This window comes from Ailuropoda melanoleuca, chromosome 12 (genome assembly GCF_002007445.2).
Source record: "Ailuropoda melanoleuca isolate Jingjing chromosome 12, ASM200744v2, whole genome shotgun sequence".
Classification (NCBI taxonomy): Eukaryota; Metazoa; Chordata; class Mammalia; order Carnivora; family Ursidae; genus Ailuropoda; species Ailuropoda melanoleuca.
The window spans coordinates 29,071,216-29,087,454 of record NC_048229.1 but is presented as its reverse complement, the minus strand read 5'-3'; the positions used below and the strand labels follow the sequence as shown (position 1 = coordinate 29,087,454).

General features: G+C 38.7%; 1 protein-coding gene across 2 annotated transcripts; it reads right to left on the bottom strand.

The window, feature by feature from the left end:
* Positions 1-2,578: 2,578 nt before the first annotated feature.
* Positions 2,579-16,137, bottom strand: LOC105241453 (zinc finger protein 268-like). Of its 2 annotated transcripts, XM_034639125.1 has the most exons (4): positions 15,165-16,137; positions 14,437-14,527; positions 8,663-8,758; positions 2,579-6,255 (listed from the first exon to the last, which is right to left on the bottom strand). In XM_034639125.1, the coding sequence occupies exons 3-4, from the start codon at positions 8,733-8,735 to the stop codon at positions 4,628-4,630; spliced, it is 1,701 nt and encodes a 566-aa protein (XP_034495016.1). In that variant the 5' UTR covers positions 8,736-8,758; positions 14,437-14,527; positions 15,165-16,137; the 3' UTR covers positions 2,579-4,627. The 2 variants fall into 2 exon arrangements, with proteins under 2 accessions (XP_034495016.1, XP_011233961.2); XM_011235659.3 differs by lacking the exon at positions 14,437-14,527.
* Positions 16,138-16,239: the final 102 nt, after the last annotated feature.

Here is a 16,239-nt window from a genome sequence, read left to right as displayed (position 1 = left end):
AACCCCTGGGATCATGACCTGAGCTGAAGGCAGACACCCAACTGACTGAGCCACCCAGGCGCCCCCATATTCTCTTTAAATAATGAGTTCCCCATTCTTTTCCATTTTTAAACCTTTATTTTTCCCTTTTGCAGTGGGTGAGACCTCCAGTCCAATGTTGAAAAGGTGTGATGATGCAGCATTGTCTTCTTCCTGATTTCAAAGTTTGTCCTTTAAGTATGATGTTTATCAAAGATTTTTGTAAACTCCCTTTATCAAATTAAACCTTGCCTATGTGATTAAGTCTCCATTAAAAAAAAAATCCATAAACAGGGTGCCTAGCTGCCTCAGTAGAGCATGCAACTCTTGATTTCAAGGTAGTGAGTTCAAGGGGCGCCTGGGTGGCGCAGTCGTTAAGCGTCTGCCTTTGGCTCAGGGCGTGATCCCAGCGTTCTGGGATCAAGACCCACATCAGGCTTCTCCGCTAGAAGCCTGCTTCTTCCTCTCCCACTCCCCCTGCTTGTGTTCCCTCTTTCGCTGGCTGTCTCTGTCAAATAAATTAATAAAATCTTAAAAAAAAAAAAAAGTAGTGAGTTCAAGCCCCAAACTGGGTGCAGAGCTTACTTAAAAAAAAAAAAAAATCCATAAACTACAGAGAGCTTCCAGGTTGGTGAACATATCCATGTGCCAGGAGGATGGTGCACTCCAACTCCACAGGGACAGAGCTCCCACAACTGGGGACCCTTCTGGACCTTGCCCTTAGGCTAGACCTAAGTGGATGATGATGTATTCACTTAGCCTCATTGCCTTAAGGGTTCAGTTTTGAGGTCCTTACAGCAAAGAAAATATTCCCTGGGCAAGGAAAAGGAGATCCAGCAAAAGGGGCTCCAAGGATGTCTCTAGCAAAGGAAAAAATCTAGAGAAGTGAAATTGACTCAAGAAAGCACTCCAGGTTTGTCTCCGTGAAGAGATCTAGACCATAGAAAATGAAGGGAGGGATGTTTTCTGGGACAAATAGGGCTTCTGGGACGTTCTATTGCTTGATCTGAGTGGTAGTGGATAGTTGTTCACACACAGCTGTTGCCATTTTATGTTAAACTGATACCTGCGTGTATGACTGTTTAATATACTTTTCTGTATGGTATATTTTACAATACAAATGTTTTAATAATTGCACATACTCCACTTTACACAGCTGGAAATCAGTTAGAATGAATAGCTTTTTAGTTCTTCTATGTCAACGACGACTGCTTATCACTACGTAATACTGCATCCAATTTAATAATCGTCCTAGTAAACCATTAAAAATTCTAATGTCCCAAAATTATTTCTGTCCAACTTTATTTCCATACTTCCATCAAGTATTTCAAAGAAAAAAATGACAAAGCATCTAGATAATATTAACATTTATGCAGTATTATATTTATTTGATTGCCTTCTATATGAAGCCGAAAGTCTCTACATGACTAGGTCAATGTCATATAAATCTTTTCATCATCAGTACTTGGGTATGTGTCTGTCATGTTCTAGACATCCATATATCTTTGCCTGAGTAAGTGAATAACTAGATTCTTTGAAGAAAAGAGAAATTGTTGTGAATGCATCATTAATAATTTGAGATTTTTTGTTCACCATTTAAGAGCAGCATCTTGGTGCTTGGGGATCTTGAAGCAACAATATCAGAGAGCTGAGGGAATCTACCAATTTGCCGTCTGTCACTATAGATTTATCTATTCCGCACATTTCATATAAACAGGAATATAATATGTGGTCCTTTGTGTCTGGCTTCTTTCACTTATCATGTTTTTGAGGCTTATGTTATAACATTCAACAACACTTCACTTGTATAGGTCATCAATATCCCATTATGTATCAATATCCCATTATGTATAAGTATGGGATACCTATGGGATACATAATGGGATATTGATACATAATGGGATATTGATGTGTATACATGTATGTGTATACATGTGTATATACATACACATACCACATTTTGTTTATCCATTCATCCACTGATGGACACTTGGATTATTTCCACCCTTTGATTATTGTGAACAGTGCTGCTGTGAACATTCATGTAGAAGTACTGAAGTACCTCCTTTCAATTTTGTTGAATATATAGCTGGGAGTGAAATTCCGGGGTCATACAGTAACTCTATATTTAACTTTTTAGAGGAACTGCCAAATTGTTTTCCACAGCAACTGAACTACTTTCCATTCCAGCTATGTTCAAGAATTCCAATTTCTGCAATGTTATCCTTAATACTAGTAAATATGGGGCATTTTAGGAAATGCTAAGAGAGAAAATGTTTCTAGTGCCCAAGGACATGTTTTCATAATAAATCCAAAGTTTCTGCATTATATAGCACTTGCAAGAAATATACATGAACACACACATAAACCCAAGTCTTTTCTCCTCCTTGGTCTCATATGTTGCTTATTTTTTAGTATTCCATGTAAATCTTTTATCACTTTTGCATATCTAAGAAATAAGGCTCTAGGATAATGGAGGTTTCAAGTGGTGATAGTTCATCACAGCTGGCAGAAACACTACAAAAGACAGTAAAAATAAGGACAGCAAACTTATGCCCTCTAATTCTTTAGAATTTTTATTGAGTCAAATTATATATTACAAGACATTCTGATTTATAAGGAAATAGAACATTCCTATTTACATTAGATTTTATTACTTAATATTCTATGTCTATGCTGAGAATTTATTAAACCCTAAAAATTATGTTCCTTCATGTAATTCCAAAAAATAATAAAGTCGAATACATAAAGTCCATGTTATATAGTATACTCCACAATATAAGCCCTACAAACCTTTGTCACTATTCAACTTACTATTCTTTATATATTCAAATGGCACCATATTTGCAGTGAAAATGTCTAATATTTGTAGTAGAATATTCTCTGGAATCCTTTCTAAAACAATTATGTTAGGCCCTTACAAAATAATTTCATTCTATACATACTTTCCAAGTTTAGCTAATTATCCAAATCTAAAATGCCATCAAATATAGAGAAGCCATAACAACTAAATGAGGACATTCCACTGACTGTAACATGCATCACAACTGAAGATATGGTCAGATGTGAAGAAATAAATCCAGAAATACAAAAATAAAATACAATTAATCACTGATGCTTTTCCCACATTCACTGCTCTGTGTAGAGCAAATTCTATTTTTTAAGAGCTTATGATGCTTACTGACATCAAATCCTCCATAGAAAGCATTTTTAGTCACATAATCATAGTATTTCTATAATATATGATATGATTCCTTAGGGATTTTATAATTTTACTGAACCTAAAAATTGTTCCCTTGTCTGAGAATAGGATCTCTCTGCTATGTGAATTAGAGAGCAATTAAAAAGCTCTGAATTGTACCTTGTTTGAGAAAAGCATCAGCATCCTAGAAACTGACTGGAATGCAAGGGCTTTGGGTGAATGCTCTCACCTCTGCTTCTAGACTTCTTCCCAGCCTGCTCCTACTTACAGGTCCTGGACGTGAGCCGCATCCTCCCTCTGCATCCCTGTTGCAGACTAGCTGCCCCCACAGCCCACATCCTTCTATTCTGGCCATTTCTCCTGCCTAATGGGGTTTTGTGCAATTCGGAGTTTTCTTCCATAAACTGACTTTTTATTTGTATAGCCTTTAGTCAACGGTAATTTTTGTAATAAGAAACCAAGGACCTCCCTTCAGTCCTGAACAGGTTTTCCCTCTGATTCCAACTCAAATCTTTATATACCTTTCTAGTTTACAACTCACTAAATGTGTGACTATACTTCACCCCCTTTACTGTTCTACATTCTTTAAGTCATATTTTTGCTTTACATCTCAGAAAATGTGAAATGTAATCTGTTCAATAAAATACGAAATTACTTTAAAAGGCTCTGAATTGTAAATAAAGCACCGTAGATAATCACTGCAATTAATGACATTTTTTTCTTGATATGCAGTGAGTTTTGTGGCCAAAGGATTTATCTATTATATGATTTTGCTAGATAATTAGTGGCTTTGACATGTAGATGAAGGCTTTACTACATTTACTACATTAATAGGGGTTTCCTCCTATTTTGCTGATGTAAGGAAGATATGCATTAATTGGAAACTGTACCACAGTCATAGCACCTGTAGGATCTCTCTCCTATACAAGATGGTCAAAGAGTTTTGACTTTCTAGAGAATGCTATCATTACCACAACATTCCTGAAATTTTTATGTACAATGAGATGTGATTTTTTTTTTTTGGCTTTTCTGCACTCACTGCAACTGCAGGGTCCCTCTCTTGAATGAATACTCCAATGTATAACAACTGTGATTTGAAAAGAATGATTTCCCACTTTCACTGAAACCACAGGTGTTGCCTCCTAAACTCACAGCCTGTGACTTTCAAATGCAATTTTTGACAATCATTGAATTTACAATGTTTCTCTCTTTTGGCGAGATCCCTGTGGTATACTGGGAGGAGTCTTCAGATGAAAGGCTTACAACTTTTCATTGCATCTATAAGGTTTATTTCCTATAGAAGTTCCAGAAAGGTCACTATAATCACAGCATTCATGGCATTGCTATTTAATATGAGTTCTCTGAGCAGATAGGACTAATCAAAAACTATTTCTCACATTGCTATAGTCATTGCATAGAGAATTTTCCTCTATGCTGAGTTTGCTGATGATTAATCAGAGCTGACTTCCGAAAGAAGGCTTTTTGACATTCATTGCATCCATAGGGCCTCTCTCCTGTGTGAGTTCTCCGGTGACCAATGAGAGTCGACAAAGTAGCAAACGCCTTCTTACAATCGCAGCATTCATATGGTTTCTCTCCTGTATGAATTCTCTGATGTACAGTGAGATAGGATTTAGCCGTGAAGGCTTTATTACATGCACCACATTTGAAAGGCTTCTCACCTGTATGGGTTCTCTGATGTATAATGAGAGTTGACTTACAGGACAAAACCTTTCCACATTCACTGCATCCGTGAGATTTCACTCGTGCGTGACAATTTTGCAGATGGTTAGTAAGACCTGACTTCTGGATGAAAGCCTGTTGACATTCATTGCATCTGTATGGTCTCTCTCCTGTGTGAATTCGCTGATGAATCATAAGATGTGCCTTAGTGGAGAAGGCCTTCTCACAATCTGAACATTTGTATGGTTTCTCTCCTGTATGAATTCTCTGATGGACAATAAGATGTGCCTTTGATGTGAAAGCTTTATCACATACACTGCATTTGAAGGGCTTCTCACCCGTATGGGTTCTCTGATGTATAATGAGTGTTGACTTAGAGGACAAAACCTTCCCACATTCACTGCATCCATGACATTTCCCGACTGCATGCTGAGTTTTCTTATGATTAGTGAGATCTGACTTCTGGACGAAGGTTTGTTGACATTGACTACATCCATATGGTCTCTCTCCTGTGTGAATTCGCTGATGTATCATGAGCTGAGCCTTTTTTGAGAACGCTTTCTCACAATCTGAGCATTCATATGGTTTCTCTCCTGTGTGAGTCCTCTGATGCACAGTGAGATGTGTCCGAACCATGAAGGCCTTATCACATACTCTGCATGTGAAAGGTCTCTCTCCTGAATGAGTTCTCTGATGTAAAGTGAGTTTTGACTCCCAAGGAAAAGCTTTCCCACATTTACTGCATGCATAGGATTTCCCTTCTCTGTGACGAGTTTTCTGATGATAGATGAGTGCTGACTTTGTAATGAATGCTTTCTGACATGGACTACATCCGTATGGTCTCTCTCCTGTGTGAATTCTCTGATGAATCATGAGCTGAGCCTTTTTTGAGAAGGCTTTCTCACAATCTGAGCATTCATATGGTTTCTCTCCTGTGTGAGTTCTCTGATGTACAGTCAGATGTGTCTGAACCATGAAGGCTTTATCACATACTCTGCATGTGAAAGGTCTCTCTCCTGAATGAGTTCTCTGATGTAAAGTGAGTTTTGACTTCCAAGGACAAGGTTTCCCGCATTTACTGCATGCATAGGATTTCCCTTCTCTATGATGAGTTTTCTGATGACAGATGAGTGCTGACTTTGTAATGAAGGCTTTTTGACATTGATTGCACCCAAATGGTCTGTCCCCTGTGTGAGTCTGTTGATGAGTAATTAGTTCTAACTTACTGGGAAAGGCTTTCCTACAATCACAGCATTCATGGGATTTCTTTCCTGCATGAATTCTCTGAAGCACAGTCATGACTGGTTCACAAGCATTCACTGCACATTCATTGCATCCATATGGTTTCTTACCTAAAGGATTTGGGTCATAATCAGTGAGCTCTGACTTTTGAGTGAAAGCAAGTGTACCCACAATAGAATGAGCAAGATAATAATGAAAGGTTCAGAAAAATATTTTTTTCCATTTACTATAAAAAACATTAATGAGACAATCAGTAAACTTTGAGTAAGCTCTGTATATTGGGTAATAGTTCTATATCGATGTCAATATTTTGATTTTGATTTTTTTTGTATTTTGGTTATGTGAAAAATTAACTTGTTTCTTAACAAGTGTGTATTAAGGAAATACACACTTAAGTATTTAGGGATAAAGAGTTCAGAAAAACAGGATGTGTGTATGTGTGTGAATGGAGTAATACGTGGATAGAATGTGATAATGCAAATGTGATAAAATATTACCACCTGGGGAAATCTACAAAAAGAATATGTAAGCAACTTGTGTATAATTTTGGGACTTCTCACTAAGTCTAAACTCTTCAGAAATAAACGTTTTCAAAGGTAGGAAAATATAAAATAAAGGACCTTTATGTAAAGATATGTAGGAGTATTACTTCTAACAGCCTGAATGTGGAAGGGATAATTTGTTTTATGTTCACACAATGGCATCCTGCACAGTACTCTGGTACTCTTGATCTAGTTTACTGGTTACACAGTATACTGACTGTAAAAATTAACCGAGCTGTACCCTTATAGCTATATATTTTTGTGTGTATATGTTATACTTCAAAAATTTTTACATAAAAAAGTAAGCAAACATATAGGCAGGAGTCAGGAAATACTCACGTGTAGGTGAATCCTGGAAGGAATTTGGATATTATACTAATAGTAACAGGATGCCATTCAAGGTAATAGTGGGAGAGAGATGATATGTCCCGATTTTCACTTTAAAAATGTCATCCTCTGTGCATATATATCAGTTATCAAACTAACAAGGTCTTAAGTATTGTGACATAAATACTATTTTTAGGATTGTGGACTGTGCTTGGGAAAATCAGTAAAGACCAGCTGTGGCATACAGCATTTTTTTGGTTTATACTTTAGATCTTTCCCTCTTTCCTCCAACTCAGAAGACTGTGCTTTCCATATGATGGTTTAATTATCTTCCGTACCCAGATAATTGTCAGAACCTGATGTCTTTATGAATCTGCATGTTTCTAAAGTCTGTTTTTGTCTTCATGAATTTTGGGGGGTGAGAGGATGGAAAAACTGACTTCTACTACTTTTTAAAAATAAATAATAAAAAAAGACCAAGAAATCTGGCTATCATGTGAAGAACAGAGAGAAGCAAGAGTAAAGCAGTGAGAGCATTCTCAAGAAAACTATAATAACTTTGGCAAAAGACAATGGATACTGGGGCTTGGGTGAAACAATAGTTAGAGAAAGGAGTGGAGGACCTCCAGATACAATAAGGGGAAAGTACAGACTACACTCACTAATGGACTGGATCTGTGGTGTAAGTGAGAAGAGGAACCAAGAGTGACATGACGTTTGAAGTAGTTATTAGATCTTCAAGTGCAGAAATGAAATATCTAGGTGAATGTGTGTGGATAAAAGAAGGTCTGGGCTGGAGACAGAAATTTAGGGCTCATCAGCATATAACTAGTATTCTTAAGGCCATGAAAATGAATGAAACCACACTAGGAACAAATGATAGAAATAGGCAAGGATGAAGCTTCATGCTCTCTGACTCTGGAGACTTTTGAAGATGTCCAGAGAAGGGAGAAAGTCCATTCATCAGGTGCAAACAATGACCAAAGAAAGATGCCAACATAAGTCTTGAACAAATATCTTGGAGAAGCAGGTTAGAATGAAGAATCCTCGGCTTCTCACTCAAAGATAAGCATAATTAACCTCTCTTACTGATTCTTCTCTAATTCTTCATGCAACAGAAAACAAACCTTTCCCAAGCTCTAATATATTTAGACACCACCACTGTGGTCAACATTCCCACCTTCTAGCTTGTTTTGATACATTTTCACATGGCCCACAGAAGTCCAAAAACCTGATCCCAGGATAAAAGGTTTCTGTGTTGACTAGAAGAATCGTTACGTCACTTGATCAGGTAAAAGGGGTGAAAACAAGAGCTGCAGAGAAAACAGGAAGGGGCGTTGCCAGAGAGGAAGTAGAGGAGGAGAAGGAGGTCTGGAAGATGCACAGGAAACATTCTACTGAACATGAATCAATCCAAAGCGAGAAAAAGAGGTGCACGTATCCCTTGAAACACCAGGCAAATGAGAGCCTCATTAATGATTTCTGTAATTACCTTGATTTACATTGATGATTCTGTAATTACTGAATATCTGTAATGACCTTTAAAGTTTTAGCCTTGTTAAAACACATTTGGAAGGGATCATCCCCTCCTGGCCAACCATGTTACTTTCAAAGTCTCACATTTTCCTGTTCTCAGTTGCTCACTTACCTGAAAAGTACTGACACTGCATTTCATCTTCTATGCTCCAAGACTCTTCTCCATGCTTGAAATTAAGGATCATATCTGGCTTGGTAGCTGGATAGCCTGTTCATGGGAAATGACAAAGACTTAGACACTTATCATTGGACTTTGTGGGGGATATCTAGGAAAAGCACAAAAGTCTCAGGAATTGACATATTTTCACCTTGAGAGATCAAATATCTATCAAAGGTGAGAGCACATAAGTTCTATCTGGAAACAGAAGACAGACTAAGAATCTATTGCCTATTAACAAAAGTCCAGTATCTTAAAGCTCTTTAGAAGCCAGGGCAACTGAAAATGGAAAGAAAGGCTATTGTCTGTGACACTCTGAATGACACACAGCAATCATCTTTAACTATTGTCACAGGTTGCTAGAATTCTCCAACATCATACCCAGATATAGATTCTTCTGAGCAGAACCTAGTAGATGTGACTCTTCCCAGGTAAAGTTTACAGATAAATCCTCAGGTGATATTAATCCCTATAATAACACATTGTTCTTCAATTTGTGGTGATCATTACTGATGTGAAAAAGACCTCTAGATACACATTCTGGTTGTTTTTACCATAACTTACAAAGACTATGCCTTTGTGTAATAGTTTTCATTATTCATCATGGAAAGAAGTAAAATGCCATTAAATCTATCTTCCCATATTATCATATATATAGATGTGTCAAATCAACATGTTGTACATCTTAAATTTATACATCAAATTTATTTCAATTAAAAACTCTATTGCAATTGTACACTTAATTATCGACTAACCTGACAAATTAGAAGTTTTTGAAAGGTATATCCATTAAATTCTACAGGTAAAATATCCCTGAAATAGAAATTGCTGAAAAATATTTTTATCTTTTTATTTTTATTATTTTTTTAAAAGATTTTATTTATTTATTTGACAGAGATAGAGACAGCCAGCGAGAGAGGGAACACAAGCAGGGGGAGTGGGAGAAGAAGAAGCAGGCTCATAGCGGAGGAGCCTGATGTGGGGCTCGATCCCACAACGCCGGGATCACGCCCTGAGCCGAAGGCAGACACTTAACGACTGCGCTACCCAGGGCCCCTTTATCTTTTCAAATTTTTATTTATTTTGAAAAACATTTCTAACATCTACGTAAAAGGTAGAGAACTAAGAGCTAACATAAAAACACAGCAAATACGGGCTCTCAAGGAGTATTTATCTTTTTTTTTCCAACTAAATACTACCTTTTATTTGTTTTTATTGAGGTATAATTGACATACAACATAGTTTCAGGTGTGCACCATAATGATTTGCAATATATTTGTGAGATGAATGCCACAGTAAGTCCAGTTAGCGTTTATCACCATACATACAGTTACAGGGAAACATGTATCAACAGAAAGAACACACAATCAGACATGAAATAACTGTGCCTCAGTAATTATCAGCACAGGATATGAATGTGTTTTCAATATATTGAGAAATAAAACATCCAAAACATGGGCAAAGAATGAGTTATTAAAATGACCATTCAGGGGCGCCTGGGTGGCACAGCGGTTGAGCGTCTGCCTCCGGCTCAGGGCGTGATCCCGGCGTTGTGGGATCGAGCCCCGCATCAGGCTCTTCCGCTATGAGCCTGCTTCTTCCTCTCCCACTCTCCCTGCTTTTGTTCCCTCTCTCACTGGCTGTCTCTCTGTCAAATAAATAAATAAAATCTTTAAAATAAATAAATAAATAAATAAATAAATAAATAAATAAATAAATAAATAAAATGACCATTCGGGGACACCTGCCTGGCTCAGTCAGTAGAGCATGTGACGCTTGATTTCGGGGTTGTGAGCTCAATATTTTATCTTTTTTTTTTTTAAGATTTTTTTATTTATTTATGTGACAGAGAGACAGCCAGCAAGAGAGGGAACACAACAAGCAGGGGGAATAGGAGAGGAAGAAGCAGGCTTCCAGCGGAGGAGCCCGATGTGGGACTCGATCCCAGAACGCCAGGATCACGCCCTGAGCCAAAGGCAGTCGCCTAACGACTGCGCTACCCAGGCGCCCCTTGAGTTCAATATTTTAATTACTTAAAATATTTTTTAAAATGACCATTCCGTTGTATACCTGATGTTCAGATGTATATGAACCAGAAGAAAATTGAAAAGTTGACCCTTGAACAATGTGGAGGTTAGGGGCACCAACCCCATGCTTTTGAAATTCCACGTATAACTTTTGACTCCCCCAAAACTTAACTACTAATAGCCTACTGTCGACCAGAAGCCTTGCTGATAACATAAACAGTTAACTGACATACATTTTATGTTTTATATGCTGTAGTCTTACAATAAAGTAAGTCAGAGAAAAAAAGTGTTAAGAAAATCACAAGAAATGGGGCTCCTGGGCGGCTCAGTCAATTAAGTGTCTTCCTTCAGCTCAGGTCATGATCTTGGGGACCCGGAATTGAGCCTTGCATCAGGCTCCCTGCTCGGCAAGTCTACTTCTCCCTCTCCCTTTGCCCCTCCGCTCTGCTTGCTCTCTCTCTCTCTCAAATACATAAAATCTTTAAAAATAAATAAATAAAAAATAGTGTGAAATAAAGACTTTTTTCATCACTAGAAGTCCAATGCACTACACATTACACAGAGCCACTTGAAATAAACACATTTTTTGAAATAAACACATCTTATTTTTTACTTTTATTTTTAAAAGCTTATTTGTTTCTAATCTCTACACCCAAAATGGGGCTCAAACTCACCACCCTGAGATCAAGAGTCACATGCTCTTCTGACTGAGCCAGCCAGGCACCCCAAGGATATTTTTAAATGAAAAAATCTGAGAGAACTCACTGCTCAAAGACCTATACAGAGAAATCTTAAAGGATGTTTACAGTCTGAAAGAAAATTACACTAGTTGAAAACTCAGATCAACAGAAAAGTAGTGAACACCAGAAATGGTAAATAATGGGATATTTATAAGGTTTTTATTCTTCTCATTTTCCTTAAAGGGTAAAGTGTTTAGGAGAGGTCCATGGGCCAAATTCTGCTCCCTGCCTACTTTTTAAAGTTAAATTTTATTGGTACATAGCCACATCCGTTTACATATCTATGAATGCTTTCACTATAGAACAGATCATTTAAAAGATTTGATAGAGACTGTATGGCCAGCCAAGCTGAAGATGTTTACTATCTGGTGTGCATTTATAGCAATAAAAAACTAAAAGGTGGGGGAAATGGTAGCCAAAAGACAGGGAATGGACTTAAAAGGAATTATACTGCCATGAGGTTATTAAAATTCTGGAAGTGTGAAATAGTGTGTGTGAATTACAAGTGCGAAGTAGGCAAGGTAAGATGTCATGTGTGAAACGAATACTGTAAAATGGCATGATGTTAATTCTAAGTCAGGGGCGCCTGGGTGGCTCAGTTGTTAAGCATCTGCCTTCGGCTCAGGTCATGATCCCAGGGTCCTGGGATCAAGCCCCACATCAGGTTCTCTGTTCAGCGGGACACCTGCTTCTCCCTCTCCCACTCCCCCTACTGGTGTTCCCTCTCACTGTGTCTCTCTGTCCAGTAAATAAATAAAATCTTTAAAAAAAATTCTAAGTCAACTTGATGAATTAAAGATGTCACACTGTGAGCTCTATAGTAACCACTAAAATAACAACAAAATAAACAATATTAATAAAACAAGAAATACTATTTAACCCAGCATAGTCTGCCCTTGAGGCGCCAAAAATCACCATTCCATGTGCAAAATGCACTTTTCCCTGAGGACTGAGAATGAGACAAACTGTTCACTCCCACACTCTCCATCATACTAGAGAACCTCACAGTGTAATACTACAAGAAAAATAATAGGCTTAAAGATCAGAAAAGAATATTGTTGCTATTTGCAGACAACAGGATTGTGTATAAAGAAAACCCAAGAAAGTCTACAGAAAACTACCAAAACTTATGAGTGAATCTACCAAATTCACAAGACAAAAGGTCAAAATATTAAAAAATCAGTTGTATTTCTTTTTTTTTTTTTTTAAGATTTTATTTATTTATTCGACAGAGATAGAGACAGCCAGCGAGAGAGGGAACACAAGCAGTGGGAGTGGGAGAGCAAGAAGCAGGCTCATAGCAGAGGAGCCCGATGTGGGGCTCGATCCCATAACGCCGGGATCATGCTGAGCCGAAGGCAGACGCTTAACCTCTGCACCACCAAGGCGCCCCTAAAAATCAGTTGTATTTCTATACTAGCAATTGAAAAATAAAATTAAAATATCAGTAAAAATGGCAACAAAAAATCCTAATACCCAAGAGTAAATCAAAGATGTACAAGATTGCTATGATGAAAAACACAAAACATTACTGAAACAAAGAATACCCAAACAAAAGCTGTATCATGTTCACGGATGGCAAGGCTCCCCTTTGCTTATTATTATTATTTTTTACTAAGGTAGATTTATATAATCACTACCAAAATTAGCAAAGGCATTTTAAAACAAGTAAACCAGCTAATTTTCACATTTATATGGAAAAGCAAAGGATATAGAAAAGCCAAAACAATAGTGAAATAGAACAAAGTTGGAGAAGTTAATTATCCGATTTCAAGACTTAAGCTCCAAGAAATAATTATTTCCTCTAAGGGGCTGGTCTGATTTCTCCTTATGAATAATAGATATCATATAACTTTCAGTGTTTCTCATCTATTATTTGTATTAGGTAGAATTCTAAAGATGTCCCCTCAAGATTCCTGCCCCTTAGTTGTCCAATCAAACATGAATTTAGGTACTGTGTTTGGAGATGTAATTAAGGCTACCACTCAACTGACCGTACACAGGGAGATGAACCTGGATTATCAGGGTGGATACAATGTAATCACATAAGCAGCTAGAAGCAGAAGAGAAAGATGTTTCAGGAAAGAAGCTGGAGAGACTGGTAGCATAAGAGGAATTCAACTGATTGCTAGAAGAGGGCCACATGTAAAGCACCAGAAAGAATATAGGCAGCCTCTAAGAACAAAGGTCAACCTGCAGCTGATAGCCAGTAAGGAAACAGGGGCTCACTCACATGGTCACAAGGGAATGGATTCTACAAAACCTGAATAAGATTGGAAGCAGCTTCTTCCCAGAGGCTTCTAATAAAAACTCTGTGGGCCCACACCTTGATTTATTTCAGTCTTTTTTTTTTTAAAAGATTTTATTTATTTATTCGACAGAGATAGAGACAGCCAGCGAGAGAGGGAACACAAGCAGGGGGAGTGGGAGAGGAAGAAGCAGGCTCATAGCAGAAGAGCCTTATGTGGGGCTCGATCCCATAACGCTGGGATCACACCCTGAGCCGAAGGCAGCCACTTAACCGCTGTGCCACCCAGACGCCCCCGATTTATTTCAGTCTTAATGAAATCCAGGGCAGAGAAATTAGCCAAGCCAATCCAGGCTTAAAGAATGTGAGATAATAAATTTGCACTGTTTGAAGTTGCTAAAAGGTTGCGAGAATTTGTTTTGGCACCAAGAGGAAACTAGTACATTATCGATACTGGAAACATTAGAAAGTATTTGCAATTCAATTTAAATACATCATGCATTCTTACATGTCTATTCACCTGTGTTCCTTTAAGCAAACTCAGTGGTCTACATTTCATTATTCTACTTTTGTCCTAATGTTGGTTTTATGGCTTATTTTTCCTTCAATTCTGAATTTAGGAATGTTTGTATGTTTCCATTTGTTAATTATTTTTCTAAGCCTCTGCAAATCCATGACGATGAAGGGCAAAACACAGAAAAAAAAAAAACCCACCAGGGCCTTGGTCATTTTCTTCTGTTCTTAGGAAATGGCCAGCATTTTTAGTCTACGTCTTTTCTGGTTCTGGACATCTGACAAGAGAGCTCTGATTAAGAATAAAGGAGACATTTCAATGACAGGCTAGCTTTCAGAGTTTTTTTTTTTTTTTTTAAGATTTTATTTATTTATTTATTTTACAGAGACAGAGACAGCCAGAGAGAGGGGGAACACAAGCAGGGGGAGTGGGAGAGGAAGCAGCAGGCTCATAGCGGAGGAGCCTGATGTGGGGCTCGATCCCATAACGCCGGGATCACGCCCTGAGCCGAAGGCAGACGCTCAACTGCTGTGCCACCCAGGCGCCCCTAGCTTTCAGAGTTTTGACAATTAGTCAACACCTCTCTTTTCATGAAGGATGAATTCTTTTTTTTTAGAGAGAGCATGTGAGTGTGGGGGGGGCAGAGGGAGAGAGAATCCCAAGCAGGCTCAAGACTCAGTGTGGAGCCCAACACAGGGTTCAGTCCCACAACTCTGGGATCATGATCTGAGCCGAAATCAAGAGTTGGATGCTCAACTGACTAAGCAATCCAGATGCCCCATGAAGGATGGATTCTTAAAAACACAAAGCTAGGGTTAGAAAATGGAGCCCTCAGAGAGCAGACTAATCAGCCCACACACCAACTAGGAATTTCTAGTCTTCTACCTTTACCCCTAAAACACAGATACAAAAATAGAGAAAGCCAAACCTGGAGTAACCGCTCCCCTATACAGAACCAGCACTGGGCAACTTGTTGTGGGGTAGTTGATTCTGGACTTCTTCTCTGAGATCTGGCAGGTTCTAAAATATAGAGACTCAAGCTCTAGACTAAAAATCAACACAAAGTAGGTGGAATCTGTAAATCTGTACAGATTGTGTTGTAGGTTCTAAAGTATGTAAATCAAATTTCTTTCTGCTGAAATCATCTTCCCATTCATAACAATACTATTTCAAAATTGCCTGCTTAGTCTTCAAGGCACTGCATGGCACACATTGTTCCAGAAGTTTTCTGTTCATGGTGACAGAGCTGGTAAGATGAGGCCAGGACAAGACACCCCATAGAACACACAGACACCCAAAGTTTTTCCTGGGGACCAGGAGGGGAAGGGATAGGATAAGGGGCAGAGAATGGTTCAGTAGGACCCACAATCAAATTCCCCTCCCAAGCTCCCAATATGGGATCTATCTAGCCCCCTAGAGCAGGAGGAATGAGGACAAATACCTCCCACACAACAAAGGAGCTCTCTAGAGCCACCTCCTGCCCCAGCCACACAGCAGGACAGACCTACTAAGATCTGACCTTGTCCAAGGTGAGCCACAGGATAAGCTTGGAATTGACCCATGGAAAGCCAATTCCCTCACATGCTGCATACAGAAGCCCCAGTCATCTTTGATAGGGTCTGACAGGCACCCTCTTCAATAGCCACTTGAACCCAGGCAGAATTCTCATGTGAAGAAAAATAGATAAAGACAGATGAACTGCTTGTCCCAGAACCCTGTGGCAGCCAAACAGCCAAGAAGCCCTAGCCATTAACTAGTAAGACAATGTATCCCAAACTGTATCTCCCAGAAAGCTGTGGCTCAGCACAGGTCCCTCAGTTCCCAGAAAAACTGGAGGGACTAGACAGAGACCAAACTACACTCCCCAACTTCAGCTGGGCTTGGGTCTCCTCCTCATGGGACCTGGTTCTCACAGATGGAAATTACCTCCTTCTGACCTTCTGACCTCTTCCTGGGAGGCTGAACAACCTGGGGTTGGGGGCTTCAGTGGCTAGACTGGCCTC